Below are 22455 nucleotides of genomic sequence, written 5' to 3' on the forward strand. Positions count from 1 at the left end.
TCATACCATAAACTCTAGATTAAAGCTGGTGTAAGTCTGTGAGTGAAACCCTTTCATAGACACTTCTAGGGCTGGGAAACTTGGCTCCCTCCAGTAAGGAGCAGCAAATGGAAGGAATACTGTTACACGCTAGGGAGGTGAACCAGGAGAATGTTCTGAAAGTTTCTCTTTTCAACAGAATACTATACTTGCTATTCTTATTGGAAGTTAACATAGTACTATCTTTCCTGATCACAAACGCACTATTTGTCTGAGGTCTCAAAGAAAGCTGGTGGCAGAACTAGAACCATAAGTCAGTTTTTTCTGGCCCCCTTCCATTATGTGAATTATTAGATGTTAGTTGAAAGACCATTTTTAGAAGATATAATTGAGTTTTAAGCCTTTTAAGAAAAAAAAACAGTAATTCTAGAATCAATATGAACTCGAATCCTATATCCAGTCAGTCACAAAATTCAGTTGTTACTTTATAATGCTTCTTGATATGTTTATAATGTATTTTGAGTATGGAATGGAATAAAAGCAGAGAATCCATAGCCATATAGATATGGGTTCAAATCACTGTTTCACCCTATATACCAGCCATCGACTTGGGAACATTACATTTCCTCTTTGAGCTTCAGTTCTCTCTTTTACAAGATAACTAAAATATCATGGTTTTAGACAGGAATAAGTGACATGAGATAATGAATAGTATCCAGTTATTGGCAAATGAGCTTTTAGATATATGCCCTCCAATATTTCTTGCTTACTTTGAAAAAGATACAAAGTTTATCATTTGTAATCTTACATACTTACCTTTAAAAATTCTAACTCTGTCTCTTTTTCAGAAGCTCCCACATAGGTATTATGTAATTTGGGTAACTCTTCTTTAACATAGGATAAATCAAGTTTCTCCATCACCCTGGGAGGCAAATAATGTTCTAGTCTAAAATAAGACACACCATGAACCTGAAAAGAAAATTTAAAAAAAAAATTTTTTTTAACATTTATTTATTATAGAGAGATAGAGACAGAGACACAGAGCATGAGCAGGGGAGGGGTAGAGAGAGGGGGAGACACAGAATCTGAAGCAGGCTCTAGGCTCTAAGCTTTCAGCACAGAGCCCGATGCGGGGTTCAAACTCACAAACTGTGAGATCATGACCTGAGCCGAAGTTTGTCACCTAACCAACTGAGCCACCCAGGTGCCCCAAGAGAATGTTTTTATAAGCAATTCTGTTTGCCTTCTTCGTCCTATCTTAAAGTTCTTGCCTAAACTGAGAGGTAAGACACCAAAAAAAAAAAAAAAAAAAAAAATTTTTTTTTTTGTTTATTTATATTTTGAGAGAGAGTGAGAAAGAGAGAGAGCAGGGAGGTGCAGAGAGTCAGAGATTGAATCTGAAGCTGGTTCTAGGCTCCGAGCTGTCAGCACAGAGCCCAACACGGAGCTCAAACTCGTGATCTGTGAGATCATGACCTGAACCGAAGTCAGATGCCCAAAGGATGGAGCCACCCAGGCGTCCTGAGGTAAGACACTTTTATTTAGACTTCTCCCTGAGGAGTTTTAGAGGGAATGCATCAATCTTTGTCTTTCATTGTGAGGTAAAATGATTGAACTGACTAGCAAGCTTAAGGAGACAGACAACAAGGGGCTAATGTCACTATAGTCAGGGTTAATGTTATGAAGGATGCTACTCGAGTGGCAGACTCTTGCCCTTGCTTCCTCTGAGATCCACTTTTTTTCTGGAATAATTGGCCGTGAACATCTGTTCTCTGCACTGTGAGCTCTGTCAGGTTCTCAGGCTATTGCTGCATGGATCCATGTGGAAGGCAGAAGACCCCTTAGATCTAGATTAGGCTGGTAACCCCTGTGCCTAGTATCTATTAATTAGAAATTGGGAGAAGATATCCTGAAACTGTGAAACAGGAAATTTTACATAGGAGAAAAAAAAAAAAGGAAAGCTACAATGTATGATTTTTAAAAAAAATTTTTTATGTTTATTTTTGAGAGACAGAGACAGAGTGTGAGCAGGGGAGGGGCAGAGAGAGAGGAAGACACAGAATCAAAGCAGGCTCCAGGCACAGAGCCTGACGTGGGGCTGGAACCCACAAACTGTGAGATCATGACCTGAGCCGAAGTCGGACACTTAACCGACTGAGCCATCCAGGCGCCCCTATGCTGTATGATTTTATAAACAAATGTATGCAGGGAACCTGGTTACTTTGAGGTACTAAACTAGCCTCAAAAATCTCTAAATCTAAATAGCAAACACATGAACTAGGTTCAGTTCTTAATTATGTTGAGGATAAAAGTATTAATAAAAAGGTGGCCCTGGAGAAAAGCAAATCCTACCTCTGGTTGATAATCTCCATACTCAGCCTGGAGAGCCAAGGATGCCAGCAATAAAGAAGTCTCATCATCACAGTGCACCCTCTCCTCCAAGATATCCTTTCGGAGCTGAAGATAATACTGATGACAGGTCAGAGTATGTCTAGAAGAATAAATGCACGCAGAAAACATGTAAACTTTATCTTGAATCTAAGGTGGCTTTTATTATTGGCCTATAAATTTAGTTCCCAAGATGGTTTATTATTAAGCTTTTTTTTTAAATGTTTATTTATTTATTTGGGGACAGAGAGAGAGAGAGAGAGCGTGCATGAGCAGGTGAAGGGCAGAGAGACGGGGAGAGAGAGAATCCCAAGCAGGCTGTGCTGTGAGCATGGAGCCCAACAAGGGGCTCGATCTCATGACCATAAGATCATGACCCGAGCCAAAATCAAGAGTCAGACGCTTAACTAACTGAGACACCCAGGTGCCCCTATTATTTAGCTTTTAAGGCACAAGAATTTAATAAACTATGTTGAAGGAAATATTCCTTTTATGATAATAACATTATCATTGGTCAGAATCAAATAATTCAGTAGAAGTAAACTAAATGGTCAAAAGACTAGGCACCAAAAAGAGAAAGACAGAAACTCTTGTGTACTCACTGTATGAGAGTAACATCATCCATGAAAAATTTAATCCGGAAAAACAAAGTAAAATTAACAGTGGCTTTGCTCTTTTTCTTTGGTTCTTCTTTCCATCCCTCTGGGGCCACTTTGGTTAATTTTAAATCAGGATCAACAAAGAAATATTCATTATCTAAAACAGAAAGAGAAAACATTCAGATATAATAAAATACTTTAATGTTTTCTTCTGATTCCGTCAGGTTTTTTTTTTTTTCTTTTTTATCAGACTTGCACAAGACAGTTTCACACGAGAATAAAACCGGATTTCTTTTTCTTTAAAAAAATTTCTTTTTAACGTTTTTTTAATTTATTTTTGAGACAGGGAGAGACAGAGCATGAACAGGGGAGGGTCAGAGAGAGGGAGACACAGAATCTGAAACAGGCTCCAGGCTCTGAGCTGTCAGCACAGAGCCCGACGCGGGGCTGGAACCCACGGACCGCGAGATCATGACCTGAGCCGAAGTCGGCCGCCCAACCGACTGAGCCACCCAGGTGCCCCAAAACCGGATTTCTAAGGAGTACGGCAAGGAACTCTGAGGCACTCCATGTGGATGGGGGCAAGATGCTAGGGCTCTATCTTGTAAGAATGAGGGCTCTATGGGCAGACAGTACTGGATTCAACACCACTGCATCATTTACTACCTGTGGGACGCTCAGTAAATTATTTAACCTTCCTAGACATCAATTTTCTTGTCTGTAAAATCAGGATAGTGCAAATTCCTGCTTTCTAGCATTGCTGTAGCAAACAAATGACCTAACGTATATAAACCACTTGGTAAAACACGTGGCATATGGTAGGCATTCAATAAATATTAGCTATTATTTATTATTATTGAGCTTCCAAACGAAACCTAGGAGAAACAATACTCACCATTTTATTTCTATTTTTAATTCATTTAAATATTATTGATTTTACAAGTAAAAATTATTCAATAAAATCTGACTTGTCCAGAATGTTTAATAAATTAATGTATTATAAATAGAAATTCTGATTAATTATTCATGTGAATGGTGTCACCTGATTAGTCCAAAATTACAACTAGTAAAGTGACAGAACATTAGTAGGCACTAATTGAATATTTATTGGATGACTCTACCAAGTGAATTATTAGTTTTTAAGAAACAAGAATTCAAAAACTAAGTTGAAGAAAACATTTCTTTTGTGACAAAGAAGACATTATCCTGATCTTGTAGGGTTTCAGGATAATTTGATCCTTAATTGTAATTTATAGTAGTCTGTTGTCTAAGCTAAGTGAAATTTTGAGGTAAATAGGAATCTAAAATATTAAAGAGTGACTTATAAATATAATGATTTATTAAAGAAGCATTTATTAAAGCCCAACTCCAAAGCAAGCAGCAGCTATGGAAATTCGAACTGATAAATAGGAATGGTTTCTTTTTAAAAAAAAATTTTTTTTTAATTAAGTTTATTTATTTTGAGAAACACAGACAGTGTGAGTGGGGGAGGGGGAGCAAGAGCGAGAGCGAGAGCGAGAGCATTCCAAGCAGGCTCTGCACCATCAGTGCAGAGCAGGATGAGGGGCTCAAACCCATGAAACTGTGAGATCATGACCTGACCCAAAACCAAGAGTTGGATGCTTCACCGAATGAGCCACCCAGGCACCCCTAAATGTTTTATTTTTTGAGAGAGAGAGAGAGTGCAAGCAGGGGAGGAGCAGAGGGGGCGCTGCGGGGACAGAGGATCCAAAGCAGGCTCCATACTGATAGCAGCGAGCCCTACTGTGGGGCTTGAACTCATGAACTGTGAGATCACAACCTGAGCCGAAGCTGGATGCTCAAGACTGAGCCACCCAGGCGACCCAATAGGAGTGGTTTCTACTGAAGCTGTGCTCTGAGCCCACTGTGAATATTTCAAAGTTCAGTGCACATAAACCTTAAAAAATATGTAAAATGACTCATTTGCAGTCATGTACTAAAAACATTTAAAAAAGACACTGTAAATTTCTTTTTGGATAGTAGCCTGAAGAAGTTGATGTGAGTGGGGATTCAGAAACAGGATCCTGCTATATATTCAAATTCAGATTAGCAGGATACTTAATTTCTAGAGTACTATGTAGGCAATTGACATATATAATGGTCCCCAAAACAGAATAATTAAAATCCACTTTTGTATAGTGAGAGCTAAAGAAAAATCTTCATGGTTAGGTATAGAAGATGCTACAAGACACAGCTATTAAAACAGTGAACCTAATTAGGAGAAGGGAGTTCCTAACTCCTACTTCTGAATGCTGACTTGTTCATGTAGTTAACATTTCCCAAAACAAGTTGGGCAATAACAGGTATGGAAGTCAGCTTGTTGCCAAGTTTCTATACTACACCCTGAACTTAAAATATCTTGGTACCTCTGAGGGTAGCTAAAGCAAACAAATGATGTTCCACTAAGCCAATGTGGGCCACAACCATATCAAACACATCTTTACATATAGTTTTGGTATCACAAGTCAGTTCCAGTCTCTGCCCACTCAGAAGCATTATGTTTACTTTTCTTCGGTTATCTTCATTCTTCCCTTTCTTGGTCTACAATTGAAAAAAAAAAAAAAAAAAAAGGAAGGACATCTATTAAAATGAATATTATAAGAATTTTAACTGTTTTTTAAAACAGTCATTACGGAAAATACTAAGAGTGACACAAATTGGTTTTATTACTTACAAGGATAGATCGTGGCAAATCCAAAGATATAAAGGGTTCAATCGTCATTTTCACAAACTCGGGGCCAAAGAAATTCTGCAAATCACATAGGTAGAATGAACAGTATTTACCATTTACTCTAGTGCTTTCCTTAAAGGGAAAATAATACAATAATAATATAAACAGAAGTTCTTCCTCAGTTTCATCTTCGACAGTGATGTCAAATGTAAAGCCTTGCTTCATACTGTTTTATAAGTTTTTCTTTTTTTGGCCTTTAGATAAACTCAGATGCTCAAACACAGTGGTAGTCTTAATTACCGATGTAATACAGTTATCAAGTTCATGATAAGGATTCGGTTTAGTACTGCTAATGTGTCAAGTGATTGAACACAGTTTCATTTGTTTTAGAGATTGATATTTAAGGTATTCTAAAACAAATCACAGTTAAAGGACAACATGTACTTTGTAATTACAAAATATACATATCTATCGTAATCATGTCTTTGGAACACTGTGACACTGTGTCTTTTTTCTTTTTCTCTAAATAGTGACAACTAGGGATATTAAGGCATCAGTCTTTGTCCCCAACTGTTGCCTCTAGTGAGAAAACATTGTCTCAGAAGATGGGGGAGATGGGAGAGACAAAAGTGGAGTCCACACACTGCATTTACTGCTTTTTAATCTAGTCTTTTCCTTTACCTCTTGTATATCTAGGAGTTTTGCCTAGAGTGGATAACTGGTTGAGGAAATAACTTAAACTCTAGATGGGAGCAGGATTCAGAATAGACTGAAAGCTTATGTCCAAATGGACAAGGGCTATCTTGAGGCCAAAGACAACAGGTGGTGTGTGTGCATGCGTGTGTGCTCGCGTTAATGCACATGCATGTGTTTGCACTAATGAAGGTTACCAGAGTTTTATTGTTTTTTTTTTTTTTTTGTTTTTTTTTGGTTTCTTCTTTGGCTTCATGGTGTGGGAATTCTATCCAATTAACCAAGTGTGGAACATGTGACAGATACCATTTAAGTAAAACTTTAACATTAAGTGCCTGTTAATACTCAATGAACCAATTGGTAGGCCACATTTTAAACGAGAATAGAAATAGAGCAGAAAAGATGAAAACGGTCTGCCGTGGGAAACACAGAATCTAATACAGATCAACTAAGGCAACAGTATATAAACAAGTTAAAGTGTGTCTGTACCAAAAGTAACAGAAAAAAATTAAAGGGAAAGAATACCATTTATGAATCTCTAGTGAGCCACAGTTCTGCATTAGAACTGTGCATACACACACACACACACACACACATATGTATATGTATATATGTATATATATATGTGTGTGTGTGTGTGTGTGCTCTTTATGCTTTATGCATGCCTTTAATTATTGGAGACCCAACTAAATTGTACAATATTCTGCCTAGTGCTTACTTTTGACAAAGGTATTGGTTCTAATCATAAATTGATGAGACCTCATTGAGTTTCTTCCTTTCAGCTTAAAATAAATTCAGTTATGTTTTATTAGAATCTAATAACTTTAAAATTGGACAATATCTTATAAAGTATGACCCAATTCCACATTCTAAAAATTAGCATGAGTAAGGCACAAACTGGTTTAAAAATTGACCTAAAGTCATTTAACAGCATTACTAGCAATAGAAACCAAGTCTTCGAATGTGTGGTTCAATGCAATTTTTACCCAATACTATTTCTTCTCCTTAGAAAACTATGACAGAAATTTGAATTCTCTCAACTCTAGGGCATACAAATGTGCTTTTAAGACAATTCTTTGAAACAAGCAACAAAAAACAAAACAATGGGGTAACACACTTTGTGCAGAGCTAAAAAGAAAAAATTCACTCTAGATTTTATTACTTTTACTACTATTTATTTCATGTTTGAAGAGTTATTTGTGAAGGAACAATACAAAAAAAGATACTGCCTCACCTATCAAATTTATGATGATAAAAAAATGACAGTATCCAGAGTAGGTAAGAATATCGCGAAAAGGCATGATCACAGGAAGCATAAATTGGTACAAACTTTTTGAGGGGCAATTCGACAATACATACCAAATGTCCTAAAAGGTGTTGGCCTTTGACTTGGCTATTCTATTTGGAGGAAATGACCTGCAAATATTTAGCTAAAGGGATGTTCATCAGAGTGTTGCTTACAATAGCAACAACAACAAATTAGAAATATTTTTCATGGCCAATAACTGGAAACTGATTGAAGAAATCACCGTATATGATAAAGGCACATAATGGAGTATTTTACAACCATTAACAATAATACTATAGAAGATGTTAAATGTTCAAGATATTTTACATGAGAGAATTGTTCATTTTGAGCTTATGTTTATAAAATTATATAGGACATATGTTGAAAGAAAAATATAAACTAACTGAACATTTAAAAAATCCTCCACTGATACAAGATGCAGATTTGTTCCTTTTGTCTTTGAATATTGTAATATAAAGATATGATACTTGGAGCTAATGTGGTCATCTTTTGACTACAAAATAAATTGCTATCAAAATTCTGAAAATGGCAGAGCAGAAAGGTTGAATGCACTTGATAACATTCTTGAGCTTCTGAACCAACATTTAGTTCTCTGTTCCTGATCTTGGTTTGTGGGATAATAAATTTCTTAATATTAAAAGATAATCTCCTACATTGCTGAATAAATCTAGGTGACTTTAAGGATCATGAATATACTTTTAAAATACACAGTTATTATAAATCCATTTAATGTTATTCTAAAAATGAAATCATGAAAACAGCTAAATATTTAATATCAACCAATATGATATTTAATACTAATAGATTAATATGGGATTTCAATTTCATCTACAGGCAACTTTAGGACACCTACAGAATTTAAAAAGTATTTTGCATAATATTTTCCTGTGAGACCAAGTTTATTTTTTTATTTTTTTTCCATAAATAAATTTTATTTATCTATCTATTTATTTATTTATTTAATTTTATTTTTTTAAGTGAAATTTATTGTCAAATTGATTTCCATACAACACCCAGTGCTCATCCCAAAAAATGCCCTCTTAAATACCCATCACCCACCCACCACTCCCTCCCACCCCCCATCAACCCTCAGTTTGTTCTCAATTTTTAAGAGCCTGTGAGACCAAGTTTAAATGCAGTAATCTGAGAATTAACTTACCCTCAGTTTTCTTTGGGTCATGGCTGTTTCAAGGGCCATTTCTCTTAAGGGATCCCTGCTGATGTCAAGCATAGAGGCTTTGATTGTGTCTCCTGGATACAGGCTCAGCCGAGACTGTCTCAGGGCCATTCTGGCTTGCAGCTGCATCATTTCTTCTTCTTGCCGTTTTAGCATAATCTCTTGATTAATTAAGTTGCCTTCAAGGGGTGTTTCATATTGTCTACTATATAGAAAAGAGAAAAGGGTTGGGAAGAAAATAATTATTTTAAGTCTAATCAAGAAAAAAAAAACACGTTAAGTAAGATATCAAGAATTTACACAGATTTTATTTTGTCATCTCAGAAGAACCCGTGCAGTAACATTTCAATCCTACTTTTTTAATGTATCGATATAGTACGCTGTCCCATTTTCACTGGATAGATCTATATGTTCCACCTCTTCTCTGAACATTCTAGCATCCTCTGAACACTGCTTCCACTGCGATTCTCTTCAGATGGGGCTGTTTTATTCTTAGAGTCCTGTATGTACCACTGGGCCTGGAGATGGGATAGAGATTCCCCTTAATTCTTGTATCAGCTTCCTGACCCTTGTTGACCTACAATAGCCCCCAGCCTCCCTGAAGTACATGCTATGAAATCACTCAATCCACTGCTCTGCTTTGCTGTAGATATTTATTGTCCTATTGATCAACACTCCCTTATTCATTAAAGATTTAAGTGCCTGACTCAGTCTTCTTCTCCACCAGTGCTCCTGTCATCATTTAAGGTGGTGTCACATAGACTGAGAAGTCCTCCAGCACTCTGGCCTCCTCCACTTCTGCCAGCCATCTACTCCCATGGTCATGCTGCCTATAAACAATAACTGTCTATTTCTATCCTCCAATGGCCTCTCCATATAATCCCTTCTTTTTTTTGTCTTTTTTCTTTTTCTTTTTAGCTCACTACTTCGAATACCCTTCTTCAAATAATTCATTGACTCCACCACTTTCTGTTATCTCTTTGCCCTTATCCTGCTTGAATTCCAAAGCCCATTATTAAAATCACCCCTTTGCAAACAATGTCAACTCTCCTGAAACTGCAGAACCATGCTGACTGATCTCATTGGGCTCTCAGCACTGCCTGGTAACTCATTTTCTTAGAGAACTATTTTATATCTTCTTCCTTCCCTTTTCTTTTCAAAGCTCAAATACTCTCTCCTTCTCTACTGATGACCTTTCCCCAGTTGTCTTGATGAAATAAGAAGCAATCAGGAAATAACTTCCTCATCCTTCTACCACCAAACTTTCCACATCTATGTCCATATATTCTGCCTTCTCTTCTGTTACAACGATGGATCTCCTGCACACTCACATGGGCCCAATACCTCTACTGTGCATAAAATTCCACCCCCTCTCCTACTCAAAGACTTTGCTCCTGCAATTATCCCCTCACATGCATTGTACACTATGTTATTTTCATTAGTATACAAAAATGATATACTATTTCCTACTCAGAACAGAAAATCCTCCTTTGGTTCTACAACCCCTTTTGGACTCTATCCCATTTTTTTTTCCTGCTGTCTTTTAGAGTAAATCTCTTCAAATTATTTAAGCTTTATCTCTACTTCATCTCCCAGTCTCTTAGACTCAAACTAATGGTTTTAGTCCCTACTAGTCCACCGAAGCTGTTCACAAAAATGACTGACCTCTATGCTGTCAAAGCCAAAAGATAGTTATCAATTTTCATTTTACTTGACCTCTAAGTGCCAAAAGATATAGTTGCTCAGTCCTTCCAATTCTTAAAACATTTCCCATTGGGAAGTCCATGCTCTTTTTATTGTCCTTCTACTTTAGTGGCTCTTCCTCCTTAGTCTCTTTTGCTGGCTCCTCCTTCGTTTATAATCTAGTGTTAGACTACAACAGCCCTCAGCCCTCCAGATTTTCCAAGTCTCCATATATACTCCATACCTACATGATCTCATCTAATTACATGGCCTTAATTACTTTACATTTTCCTATAACCCAGTCTCTCCTCTGAATTCTAATTCTATTTGCCTACGTGAGTGTTTTACTTGGATGTTAATATCCATCCTTAGGTTAATATGTCTCAAACCAGATTCTTGATATTTTTCCCCCATGTTGAACCTTTTTTCAAACTGGTTGCTTACAACACAACTGGGAATCATTCTTGATTCCTCTATCTTGCAAATCCCATGTCCAATTGAGTAGCAAATCCTGTAGGCAGAACCTTGAAAATATCTATATCTGAGTCTTCTCTATCACCAACATACTAGTCTGTGCTGTATCCATCCAAATGTACTACTATCACTGCCTAACTGGTCTCTTGCTCTAATCTGTTCTTCACAGAACACAACAGAGTAATCCCATTAAAATGTAAATTAGATCTAGGTTTTCAAGCCATCCAATGGCATCCCATTAAACTTAGAATAACATCTAAAGTATTCACCTAAGTTTCTGAGGTCTGACATGATTTGGGTCCTGGTTACCACCCACTCTGCCCCCTTCACTCATCCTGCTGCACCCACACTGTCCTTCCTGTATTCCTCTAATAGTCTAACACGCAACACATCTCCCATACCTCTGCTTCCTCAAGGCCTCTACTTTTGTAATTTCTTTTGTCTGGAAGGAACCCTCTGCCTCCTGATATCTGCATAGTTCACACTGTCCCTTAAAATAGTTTTCTCTTCAAATGTAACCCTTTGGAGAGGACTTCTCTAATTGCCCAACCTATGTAAAACAGAACTTGGACATCACACCCCTGCACTCTCTATTCTTTTAGCCTGCCTTCTCTTTGTTTTTTGTTTTTTGTTTTTTTTAATGAATGTTTTAATGAAAAAAAATTTTATTATTGGGGCACCTGGGTGGCTCAGTGGTTAAGCATTTGACTGTTGATTTCGGCAGAGATCATGATCTCATGGTTGTGAGATGGAGTCCCACGTGTCAGGCTCATGCTGGGTGTTGGAGCTTGCTTAAAATTCTCTTTCTTCCTCCCTTTGCCCCTCCCCTGCTTGCACGTATCTGCTCTCCCTTAAACAATTTTTTAAATTATAAAAGTGTAATTGATATACAGTGGTTTATTAGTTTCAGGTGAACAACATAGTGATGTGACAATTCTATATTATTCAATCTTACCACATTAAGTGTCATCACCATACAACATTATTACAATATTCCTAAGTATATTCCCAATGCTGTATTTTTCATTTCTGTGACTTATTTATTTTATAACTGGAAGACCATACCTTTTAATCCTCTTTATCTAATCCTCCTTCATCCCTTCCCACTTTGGCAATTAACAGTTTGTTGATTAGTAAGTCTGTTTGTGTTTGTTCATTTGTTTTGATTTTTAGATTTCATATATAAGTGAAATCATATGGTATCTGTCTTTCTCTTATTTCACTCAGCAAAATACCCTCTAGGTCCATCCATGTTGTTGCAAATGGCAAGATCTCATTCTCTTTTATGGCTGAGTAATATTTCATTGTGTGTGTGTGTGTGTGTGTGTGTGTGTGTGTGTGTGTGTATGAGAGATAGAGAGAGAGAGTGTCTGTGTTTTCTTTACCTATTCATCTACTGATGGGCACTTGGGTTGCTTCCATCTTGGCTATTATAAATAATGTTGCAATAAACATACAGGTGCATATATGTTTTTAAATTTGATATTTTAATTTTCTTTGGGTACATATCCACTAGTGGAATTATTGAATCATATGATAATTCCTTTTTAATTTTTTGAGGAACCTCCACACTGTTTTCCACAGTGGTTGCACCATTTTACATTCTTAGCAACTGTGCCTGAGTATTCATTTTCTCTGTATCCTCGCCAATGCTTGTTTCTTATCTTTTTGATTTTAGCCATTCTAACAGGTATGAGATGATATGCACTGTGGTTTTTAAATTGGATTATTTGGCTTTTTTGGGGGGGACGGTTGAGTTGTATAATTTCTTTATATTTTAGCTATGATCCCTTATCAGATATTTTCATATAAATATTTTCTCCCATTCAATAGGTTGACTTTTCATTTTGTTTATGGTTTCCTTCTATGTGCACTCTCTATCCCCTTAGCATGCTTTATTTTTCTTCAAAGCACCATCATTATCTGATTTTTTTTTTTTTTTTTATGGTCTTGTTCATGGCTTTATCTCCAGTACCTAAAAGTTGCCAGTACATGGTAGGTTCACAGGAATCATTTCTTGAGCAAATGACAGAATATAATATAATGGCTCTCTCACTTAAGGGGGTCAAGTATAATAATAAGAATTTGAATCTAGACATTTTAACTCACACCTGTTATTTTCATCAACTATATTGGCCTTCTTGTTCAAATTATTTTATACCACAGCTACAAACAGGTAGCCAAAATGACTATCATTTAATCTCTCTCAACACAATATCTGGTTGAAGTTTCTATAAAGGCTAAAAAGTTTGAGACCAAAAAAACAAAAAAAACAAAAACAAAACAAAAAAACAACAACAAAAAACCCAAAATAAAACAAAAATAAAGACAAAGCAAACAAAAGAACAAAACTAAGAAAATCTGGATCATTTAGGAATGAATAAACAGGTTGTTTTAAGTCAGAAAAACAGGCTACCTTGTCAAGCAAATAGGTTCAGAAGCCATGGGAATTGTACTATGTATAAACTGAACTTTGTAAGTTAACACAGAAAAAACTTAGAGATGTTCTTTGGAAAATAGCTTTGAATATCCTTTTTGGTCACTGAAAGACACTTTTGATAACTCAGAATCAAAAAATTACTCATTCTGCTGCATCTGACTCATAGTTTCCTGTTAATTTCCCCCCACCCTTTACGATACAAATCAATAGACTGCCTGGATCTGTTTTTCCATTTAATTCTAGCTAAAGGGAATGGAAATTTTTATAAAGAAGCATGCAACATGTCAAAATACAATACTATTTATAGATCCCACAAATATATGACCTAAAGAACAAAACAGGACCTCCTAATTGTGTGCCAGCATGCTAAGGATGTTATCAGAAACCTTTGTATACATTCAGAAAATTCTGTGCTTGAATAAGGAATTTAGAGTATTTTAGTTAATGTGTTTTCCTGTGGGCAGAAAAAGAGGGTGAGACTTGTCTAAAAGAAGTTGAGTTTAGCATATTACATCAAGTTTAATATATACAGACTTAACAATCTACTTCTTGAAATATTTTTTATTATGTTTTCATCTAATGGAGATGCTATGGATGTTACATGGAGTTTTTTTCTCCTCTTAAAGTATGAACTAAAAGATAGTTTATCATTAGAACACAATTTTATAAGCTAAAGTGGTCTTAAAATTAACATCCCCTAAAAATAAAATCAGTCAGAACTAAGGTTCTCTCATAATCTTTTGAGGTAACTCACCAAGAAAATTGAAATAAGGCTCACAAAATGACTTAATTTTATTTGGAGGAATATATATATATATTTTTTTTTTTAATTTTTTTTTTCAACGTTTATTTATTTTTTTGGGGACAGAGAGAGACAGAGCATGAACGGGGGAGGGGCAGAGAGAGAGGGAGACACAGAATCGGAAACAGGCTCCAGGCTCTGAGCCATCAGCCCAGAGCCCGACGCGGGGCTCGAACTCCCGGACCGCGAGATCGTGACCTGGCTGAAGTCGGACGCTTAACCGACTGCGCCACCCAGGCGCCCCTGGAGGAATATATTTTTAAATAACAAATGAACTATAAAATCAATTAATCTTTAAATCATAAGCTTAATAATTCTCCAGTTGTTATCTTTACTCATGTTTTCATCAACCTAAAGGGCATCATACTATTAATATAAATTTTCTCCAAATTAAATATATAGATAGGAGTGACTCCCTCAATTCATCATAGAGCTTAGTGCATTTCAGTATTTGCTTCTTACTGCTGTTCATCTCCAAATGCTTTTGTGTCTTTAAGAAAATGTATAATACCAAACATAAATCTTTTTGTCTCTTACCTCTTTGTTCAAAATTACTAAGTCAGGGTCTCACCACAATGGGGTCTTATTAATATAAAATTCTATTATGCAAATATCACAGCTTTAGGTAAATGAATACTTATTAGAGCTTTCCTCAAAGTAAATAAAGTATCATGGACTATCTTAAAAAAGCATAAGAGAGAAGAGAAAAAGACATAAATTTAATAAAAAATGGAATGCTGAAAGGAATTACTTTAGTGCAATGTAATTAATTGCTTGGATTCTAAACCCTAGATAAATTGTCTGCTTTAATCACATGGCTAGGGTTACCTGGTCTATTAATAGTTTACGGGTGTGAAACAGTGTCTACCAGAATTAATTAGCTTACGGGCAAGTTTCTGTTAATCTCCAAATGATTCTTTTGTATATGGTGGCACTTGAAGTAAACAAACTGAGATATCAAATTTAAAAGGATTTGCATGGTTTCTAAGTAAATTCTAAAGCAACCTTTTTATAAATTTCAAATTAATGTTTAACATTAACAATATGCTTTATTCATGTAAGGGAACTGTGCACATGTGAAAAGGATACACAGCAATATATTCACTACTGGTTTGACACTTTTTGCTTTAAACAAAGTAAATCAATATACAGCTATGATACTTCCATCCTAAGCCCAACACATGAATAATACCTAACACCTTATTAGAAAGTCAACCATTTCAGTATGAAAATGAACTCTAAACAGCCCAAACTGGGCTTAAAAAAAAACACAAGTTAAAAACAAAAACAAAAACAAAAAAACACAAGTTAACCTCTTGTAAGCCAGTAAATATGTAGTGAATAATTAACTTTTTACATAATAGGTTATTTAGTAGTAACCTATTCATTATTCATTCAACAAATAATACTCTCTGAAAATCTGCTTGTGGAGCCTATTCAACCTTTCAAAAGAGAAATTATTGTCTTAGAAATCAAGGTTTACTATCTTCTCACAGATGCTTAATGCCATGCCTTCTGAACTTCCTGTTAATAAATGATTTTATATTCATATTAACAATTTTAATTTCAAACACAGACTATAAATAATCAGAGCCAATTCTAATTTTAAAAGATGCAACAACTCAAACTACTACAATGTCTTTCACATAATTAAATGAATTTCCAAGAATTAAAAAGAGGAGGGAAAGGGAAAATGGAGAAAATAGAGAAAAAAGGATAATTTTCAAAAATTCTCCTTGATTCTAACAAAGACAAAAAACCCACGTGTCACTGGAAATATATTACTATTTTTCCTATCACATACCTTGGTCTCTGTGATGGGCCTTGACCTGGGGTTTCATCCAGCCCTGGGAGACCACTGTTGGACTCAAACCTTTTTGAAGCTTCACTTTTTCGTACTAAAGAATGAAAAAAAATAACACAGGTAATAAAAATATAAAGTAACTTATTTAAAACTAAAACACTGAGCATATACATAAGATAATTTTTACAAATTATATTCATACCACCAAATTAATGATATAATGTCATTAAATTCTTCAGAGGTAAGTTATTTTTGAAGACAGTGAATTATTTCCTATTATGAAAATGACTATATTGTTATTTGATGAAACTGCTATTAAGTTCCTATAATACTGTTAAAATGAGTAACTGGCAGCTTTTTTATAATTTTTAAATTTCATATAAAATTATTCTTTTGATACCTTATATCTTAACACTACTGAATAAGAAGAACACTCATGGATTTAAAAAAAAAATTTTTTTTAACGTTTATTTATTTTTGAGACAGAGAGAGACAGAGCATGAACGGAGGAGGGTCAGAGAGAGGGAGATACAGAATCTGAAACAGGCTCCAGGCTCTGAGCTGTCAGCACAGAGCCCGACGCGGGGCTCGAACTCACGGACTGCGAGATCATGACCTGAGCCGAAGTCGGCCGCTTAACCAACTGAGCCACCCAGGCGCCCCTAGAATTACTTTTATTGAGCATTAAATTCATGGATTCTTAAAAACATTTGGTTGTTCAGATGCCTCTCACCTTGTCGGAAATCTGATTCAGAGGAAATAATAGATGGACTTTCACTGGAAGTACTAAAGATATCACTGTGGTAAGTTTTATATCTTCGAATTGGTTCTAAAAGAATTAAAAGAAAAACATTAGAAAGCAAATCCATTTCTGTTCCACACAAATCAGATATTACATTTACTCTTATGAGACTAGAACATTTTATGTATTGCTTTAAATTTACCAATTGCTGGATGATACTCAAACAACGTGATTCCAATTTTGAGGCAGGTTAGCATACTGGTTAAGAACCTGGACTCTGACACCAGATTGCCTGGGTTTGAATCTCAGCTCACTACTTGCCAGGTGTGTGACACCTTAAGAAGGTAACTGAAGCTTCCTGTGACTCATCTTCAGCTGAAAAGGGGGTATAATAATAGTGTACACCTAGTAGTGTTGTTGTGAGCATCAGATGAAGTGATATATGCAAAGCTCTTAGAACACAGTGGATGTTATATAAACATCATCATTAAGCAGTTTTTGAAAGGTCACTGTGTAATTCTCTGTGTTACATGCTATAAAGGAATAGAAAACCCAAAGACACAGTCCCAAGCTCAAATAATTTAAAATGTTTAAGGACAAAAATACTTAATTGAAGACAGGATGTTTAGATCTACCAGAATGAGATGAATAAGCATTGGGAGTGTGTGTGTGTGGCGGGTACTTTGTGGGGTTGTGCAGTGTGTGCCCTGTATTAGGTGGATAGGATCACATTAAAATAAAAATTCTATCTTCTAAATGTTTCTAATTCATTCCTCTTCTTCATACTCACAGTTATAGATCACTATTCATCTCATGTCTAGACTACTTCATGTATCCTAGATTCCCTCTTCTGCAATCTTACCCATTTCATATTATGATTCACATTACAGAGAGTGAACTTTCCAGAAATAAAAATCTGGGCATATTGCTATCATCTCTTAAAGTTTCAAAATACAGTTTATAAACTCCTTAGCTTGATATTCAAAGCCTTTAACAACCTGGTCTCTGACTACATTTATAGCAGTGGCTCTTCATATTGTGAAGTCACAGATACACTTGTTAGAATTAGATGGAAACTACAAACGTCTCTCCACCCACTCCCCAAAACATACAAAAATACATTTAAATAGGGCTTTAAAAACTCAATGTAAAAAAAAAATCGACTGAATGAGTTATCTGAATCTTTGTGGCAGATTGGAACGTCTGAGCATGATGTTAATCAGTGGATAATAAGCCTGCAGATTGGGAAAGACTGAAATTGCAAATGATCGTGGGGAAAATTGATGAAAAAATGTGCTGAAGGAGACAGGAAATGGAAAAACACCCCAACATACATGGATGGTCAGTTTGGCAAGGAGGAAGAACCTTTTCTTCATAAGAGAAAGAAATGATGAACAGGGAAAGAGTGAAAATATAGAAGGAATCCAGGATACTCATATCAGAAGTTGCCTTACTCCTGGTAATGAAAAAGTGCATTACTCCTGGGAATCAGTGGCCGGGAGCTTCAGAAGAGTAAAGAAATTCTGCTATGAAGAATTTACTGATAAGAGTCAGTAAAAACCACATGACACCCTTTATATAGCTATGAGAGTATAGATTAGGCTAGAATGCATGAATTTTATTGGAACCAATCAGAATGGTTTTGTGGCTTTTTCTTGGCAGTAGAGAAGGAAAACCATGGGAAACTCCTGGAACTGAGGGGAGACATGGGATGTATGACAGCACACAATGGAGACAAGTGAGGGATTCTTTTTTTACTAGTTTGCAAGCTTGAGAACAGGAACTTTGCAGGATGAATTATTCCTGTGCTGCAAGGTGTTCGCTAGAGATTTTTGAAGGAAAAAGAGATGGATAAATGAATGAAATAGTCAAATGGCATCACAGAACCAGGACGGAAATGATGTGCTGGCAGGATCGGGAGGTCATGCTGAGGCAAAACTTTAAAGAAGTGAGAGGAGTAGAGGTAAAAATGGCCGTGGGCTTGATGGAGATGAAGCTGCACATTGTTCTTGTGCCAATGTTTACCTGGAACAGTAGGCATAATATAGAAGACCCCTACTTTGTTTAGCTTTATACACACTGAAATGAGTATTAAATAATACTATAATTAGTGGAAAGGGTTTTAGGGTTGAAAATCCAAATATTTACCAGTGCTTCAAAAAAATGATTCCATTCTACCACAAGGAAGTCTTACAGTAAATAAGATAATTTTTAAAAAAAACTCCTCTGGTTTAAGATAAATGTGATTTGAAAAGATTGTAGAAGACATCAAACAATGGTTTTGTTTAATTCTATTTAAATGTAATGAACATAGTTAAATGGTTACTTAAGAAGAACTGCTATTTTCAAGGGGCACTGACAAACTTTTTGTTGTATTGTTATAGAATCCCCATGTTAAACTTCTGAGGGATTTTTCCAAGGTAACTTGAACAAATTACAAACCTGGCATTGCAATGTACACAGCACAGTAAATAGAACGAACAAGGCCAAGGAGTGGACTCAAAAGTACAGAGGCAATACTGTTTTTACTTTACAAAGAAAGATACGAAGTTGCAATATGCCTACTTAGTAGATAGAGAACTTCAGTCACTTAGATGTTATGCCATACAATAACAATTTCATACCCCACATTGAATGAATTTATTGTTTTATAACTATTTCTGCCAAGTGGCTGTAGGACAGCAAATACATCTTTTTTTTTTTTTTTAATTTTTTTTTCAACGTTTATTTTTGGGACAGAGAGAGACAGAGCATGAACGGGGGAGGGGCAGAGAGAGAGAGGGAGACACAGAATCGGAAACAGGCTTCAGGCTCTGAGCCATCAGCCCAGAGCCTGACGCAGGGCTCGAACTCACGGACTGTGAGATCGTGACCTGGCTGAAGTCGGACGCTTAACCGACTGCGCCACCCAGGCGCCCCGACAGCAAATACATCTTAATTAAAATTTCCCTTCTTTGGTGGTGCTTTATAATTGTTCTTATATTATTTCATGTGTCCATATTCCTTTTCCTTTTTATAATTCTTGGGTTCCTTGTGTGAGACAAATTAATACAATGTTGATTATCCCCTCCTAAAAGTATAACAACAAATCATTTTCCCTTGATGAGGTATTGGTCTGCAAATGTTCTCAGCACCACACGTTTGGGGGAGGGTGGGCACTGCCTTATGATCCTTTATTGCTTTATAGTAATGGGACACTAGCACTTCACAGACACAAAAACAGAGAGTATAATAAATCATCACATACCCAGATCAATACAACCTGGTAATTGTTATTTTAATTAAAAAGTGTCAGACTATGTTTTTAAACAAAGACATGCTCCTCAGTATTTATATAGTATACTACAAAGTTTTATGAATGCCAACATTCTTGAATGATGTGCAATGGACCTATTAAGAATATTCAAGACATTCAGATGGCTAACAGACACATGAAAAGATGCTCAACATCACTCATCATCAGGGAAATACAAATCAAAACTACGATGAGATACCACCTCACACTTGTCAGAATGGCTTAAATTAACAACACAAGAAACAACAGGTGTTGGTGAGGATGCAGAGAAAGAGGAACGCTCTTGCACTGTTGGTGGGAATGCAAACTGGTGCAGCCGCTCTTAGGAAGAGTATGGAGGTTCCTCAAATAACTAAAAATAGAACAATCCAGCAATTGCACTATTAGTTATTTACTTAAAGGATACAAAAATACAGATTTGAAGGGGTACATGCACCCTATCAACATGTAGCGGTACATGATAGCAGCACTATCAACAATAGCCAAACTATGGAAAGAGCCCAAATGTCCACCAATTGATGAATGGATAAAGAAGATGTCATGTACACACACACACACACACACACACACACACACACACACACACACACGTATACACACACACACACAATGGAATCTTACTCAGCCATCAAAAACAATGAAATCTTCCCATTTGCAATGATGTGGATGGAGCTAGAATGTATTATGCTAAGTGGGACAAGCCAATCAGAAAAAGACAAATACCATATGATTTTACTCATATGTGGAATTTAAGAAACAAAATAGATGACTGGGAAGGTGGGGGATGGAAAGAGGAGATAGGGAAACAAACCATGAGAGACTCTTAACAATAGTGAACAAACTTGATGGAGGGAGGTGGGTGACAGGGGGGCTACATGGGTGATGGGCATTAAGGAGGGTACTTGTGATGGGCACTGGGTGTTGTATGTAAGTGATGAATGACTGAATTCTACTGAAACCAATATTGCACTGTATGTTAACTAAAATTTAAATTAAGAAAACCAAATAGGCATTTTATAAAATGCACATATGGCCACTTTCACTGAAATATATAGCAAAAGTTTAAGCCTTCACCATTATAATTGCAGAACTATATTTGGCTTTTGTGGGATAAAAATTAGATTAATTTGTTGGTTTGCAAATTTCTCAGTAAACATTTAAATGAAACCTATACTGTGTACCAGGGTCCATTTAGGGTCATGATTATTCCACATTTTACTGATTTCCTTCACTTTGATTCCCTATGAGTACTTAGTTTTTAGATGTGGAAAATGAAGTTTTAGGAAAGAACCTACATTTAGTAGAACAGTGGTGAGAGGATGAGAAGAATAGGGTCTACAGAAGGATGACTTAATGAATTAACATTTGGAAAGAGGTCTAGTTATAGAGATTCAGTAATCGTACATACTCTGACAATTGAAGACATCTTTTAGTTTCTAGTACTGTTTTACCATAATTAAGAGTATACTATTTCTTGTAAGAATACAAGATATGAAAATCTGACAAATATTTTATTATTCTTTAGCTGAAATCTGATTATTTTTTTATTTAAAAAAGTTTTTAAATGTTTATTTATGTTTGATAGAGAGACAGAGAGAGAGCATGTGCGCACAAGTGGGGGAAGGACAGAGAGACAGAGAGGGAGACACAGAATCTGAAGGCTCCAGGCTGTCAACTCAAGAGCCTGACATGGGGCTTGAACCAATGAACCATGAGATCATAACATGAGCCGAAGTTGGATGCTTAACCAACTGAGCCACTCAGTGCCCCTGTAATCTGATCCTTTAAACAAAATTCACTCCAACTCTAATATCCTATTGACTCTACTTATATAGTACCAATGAAAAACAGCTTTTCAATAGGCTAGAGCATTTAGCCATAAGTTCTTGACAACTAAGAGTTCCAATTTGCACCAAAACTTAACACTTCAGTTAAAATTTTATTTTCACACTTAACACTTTAAACATATAAAGTTGTGGAACATGATCATGAACACTATACTTTTAATATTTAGGGTATTATGATTTGCATAATATTCTGAGCTTATATAAAGCTATTTCAGATGAAACATTCAAATCTATAATCTTCACATTAAAATGAACCTAAACCAGCACAAACTGTAATCTAAAAACATCATTTACAAGTGACACATATTCAAGCTCATACATGTAACATGCAGAAAGAGAGACTCAGACAAGTGCAGCATTAGGAATTAAAGAATTATAACAATTTTTCAAACCCTGCATTTTTAAGGTTATTAGCCCTGACAAAATATTTCAGTTTTCAAATAAACAGACAAACCAAAATAATGATACTATGTTTTCATGTATGAAATGTTTTTCTTTATGCTTTCTTTTCAAGGGAGTAATTTTCAGAGA

At 35.8% G+C, this 22455-nt stretch overlaps 1 protein-coding gene across 13 annotated transcripts in view; it reads right to left on the bottom strand.

Annotated features, from left to right (window-relative positions):
- PTPN13 (protein tyrosine phosphatase non-receptor type 13) overlaps positions 1–22455 on the bottom strand; it is a 233895-nt gene that overhangs the window by 71275 nt on the left and 140165 nt on the right. For 11 of the 13 annotated variants that reach the window (XM_045473442.1, XM_045473439.1, XM_045473437.1 and 8 more), the window contains 8 exons: positions 16774–16869; positions 16041–16134; positions 8820–9042; positions 5662–5736; positions 5354–5528; positions 2970–3123; positions 2332–2470; positions 796–948 (listed from right to left, as the gene is read on the bottom strand). In XM_045473442.1, the coding sequence (XP_045329398.1) occupies positions 796–948; positions 2332–2470; positions 2970–3123; positions 5354–5528; positions 5662–5736; positions 8820–9042; positions 16041–16134; positions 16774–16869 (1109 nt within the window). The remainder of the gene's footprint in view (positions 1–795; positions 949–2331; positions 2471–2969; positions 3124–5353; positions 5529–5661; positions 5737–8819; positions 9043–16040; positions 16135–16773; positions 16870–22455) is intronic. The other 2 variants (XM_045473434.1, XM_045473433.1) reach the window with 1 other exon arrangement.

This window comes from Leopardus geoffroyi, chromosome B1 (genome assembly GCF_018350155.1).
Source record: "Leopardus geoffroyi isolate Oge1 chromosome B1, O.geoffroyi_Oge1_pat1.0, whole genome shotgun sequence".
Taxonomy (NCBI): Eukaryota; Metazoa; Chordata; class Mammalia; order Carnivora; family Felidae; genus Leopardus; species Leopardus geoffroyi.